At 52.0% G+C, this 2,246-nt stretch overlaps 1 protein-coding gene across 2 annotated transcripts in view; it reads left to right on the forward strand.

Moving 5' to 3' along the window:
• The window catches only part of Erbb2 (erb-b2 receptor tyrosine kinase 2), a 24,442-nt gene that overhangs the window by 10,798 nt on the left and 11,398 nt on the right, over positions 1–2,246 (forward strand). For both annotated transcript variants that reach the window (XM_021211827.2, XM_029546005.1), the window contains exons 8-9: positions 1,430–1,549; positions 1,780–1,906. In XM_021211827.2, coding sequence (XP_021067486.1) covers positions 1,430–1,549; positions 1,780–1,906 — 247 coding nt within the window. The remainder of the gene's footprint in view (positions 1–1,429; positions 1,550–1,779; positions 1,907–2,246) is intronic.

Consider the following 2,246-nt stretch of genomic DNA (forward strand, 5'->3'; position numbering starts at 1 on the left):
CTGGAACTCACTTTGTAGACCAGGCTGGCCTCGAACTCAGAAATCCGCCTGCCTCTGCCTCCCAAGTGCTGGGATTAAAGGCATGCACCACCACCGCCCGGCTCGAGTGCCTTTAAAAAAAAAATTTTTTTTTTTATGCGCATGCGTGTTTTGCCTGTGTGTATGTCTGCGCACCGTGTGCATGCATTGCCTGTGGAGGTTAGAAGAGAGGGGATCAGATCCCTTGGAACTGGAGTTACAGGTGGTTGTGAGCTACCCTGTGGGGCCTAAGAACTGAACCTGCAAGAGCCATCTCTCTAGCTCTTGCCATTTTTCTTGTTTTGTTTTGTTTTGTTTTGATTTGATTTGGACAGGGTCTTTCTTGTAGCCCCGGCTGTCCTAGAACTTGCTGTGTATAGCAGACTGGCCTCAAATTCATAGAGAGCCTCCTGTCTCTGCCTCGCCCATCTCCCCCTACCCCCCTTTAAAGTCAGGATCTCGTGTAGCTTAACCTGGCTTGCCTTGAACTTACCACATCGCCAAAGATGACACTGACCTTCTGATCCCCCTGCCTTGCCCCTGCCAAGGGCTGAGGGTACAGGAGTGTGCCGCCACTCCCAGGTTTTTGCCTCATTCTGTTTAACAGCTGCCTAACAGGTGGCAGAGAAAGAGCCCAGACTTGGGAGCTGGATTTGAAACCTGTCCCCTACCGTTTCATTGTCATCTGCTTTCCTCTTACTGGGCCTCAGCTTCCTCATCTGTAAAATAGGGGCACAGTCAGTCCCATCCTAATAATTGTGAAACATCTGAATGAGTTCATAGTTATGAATCTTTGAGAACAAGGTCTAGCCTGTACTAAATACTCTTCTGAATGTGTCTTGTTCCTCCATCCACATGGAGTAGGGCTTTGTGTGGCAGTAACTCTGAGCACTGTGGACACTTAGGGACTGGACTTGGACCTGGGGACCCTCTTTTCCTTCCTTTTATGGGCGGTGGAGTGGGACCCTTAGGGTCTGGCTACACTTCTCTTTGGTCAGGTTGAGAGAACGAGGTGTGTGTCGGAGGGCAGATTGTTTTGTTCAAGTCCTGGTTCCTGGGTGTCACATACCCGTCACCCTGATGCTTGGAAGGTAGAGGTGGTGGGCTTGGGGGTCCAAAGTCATCCTCAGCTGCATAAAAAGAAACCCCAGCTCTGTTGGTAGCACAGAGATGGGGGTGATTTGCTTAACTCTGTGCCCCGAGTTCCCTTTCTGCTAAATGCAGATAGCAGCGTTGTCCACATAGGAGTGTAGCGAGAAGCAAATGATTGTCCTGCGTTCGGGTGCGCACACAGGGCCTTTCCGGGAGCGGTGGGAGGCGTCCTTAGAACTGGGCATCGTAGCCTTGATCGGGGTTGACTGGGCAGAGGCTGGGTAGCACATGGATGTACGTCGTTCCCAAATCTGTACAGACAACTACCTCTCCACGGAAGTGGGATCCTGCACTCTGGTCTGTCCCCCGAACAACCAAGAGGTCACAGCTGAGGACGGGACACAGCGGTGTGAGAAATGCAGCAAGCCCTGTGCTGAAGGTACCCACCCCATTCCAAGACCAGCTGCGGCCCCCGACCGCCAGTGTCCCAGCCCGGTCCGCCTAACTCTCGCTTAGACTCCTCTTCTGCTGTCACCGTCCCTGCCCCTCTCCAGATCAGTCTCCTGAGTCTCTCTTGTCAGCGTAGGGAAGGGGCTGGTCACTGCGTGAGGGGACAGCAGATAGGTCTCTGGTATGCCATGTGGCCCCTTTCACCTCCCTTTCCTTCAGTGTGCTATGGTTTGGGCATGGAGCACCTCCGAGGGGCCAGGGCCATCACCAGTGACAATATCCAGGAGTTTGCTGGCTGCAAGAAGATCTTTGGGAGCCTGGCATTTTTGCCGGAGAGCTTTGATGGGTAAGGGTACGCAGTGGCCTGAGGTGGTGTCAAGGAGGACCCAGAGTCTGTGGCCAAGAGTCCACAGGAGGCAGGTGGGAGACCACAGGGAGCCAGGGCATCCACAGGCGGGGACGAAATGTGGTGGTCAAACCATGCGGAGGGGGCATTGTTAAAGTTGTGTGTGTCCTTCCAGGCCTTCTGTATACTGGTGGACACAGAGTGACAGCTTTGACTGGGGAGGTGGTTCAGGGGGACTGCCATGCATCCCTTGCTTTGGGGAACCTCTTTTTTTTTTTTTTTTTTTTTTTTTTTTTTTTTTTTTTTTTTTTTTTTTTTTTTTAAAAAAAAAAAAAACAGA

The sequence above is a fragment of the Mus pahari genome, chromosome 14 (assembly GCF_900095145.1).
Source record: "Mus pahari chromosome 14, PAHARI_EIJ_v1.1, whole genome shotgun sequence".
Lineage (NCBI taxonomy): Eukaryota > Metazoa > Chordata > Mammalia > Rodentia > Muridae > Mus > Mus pahari.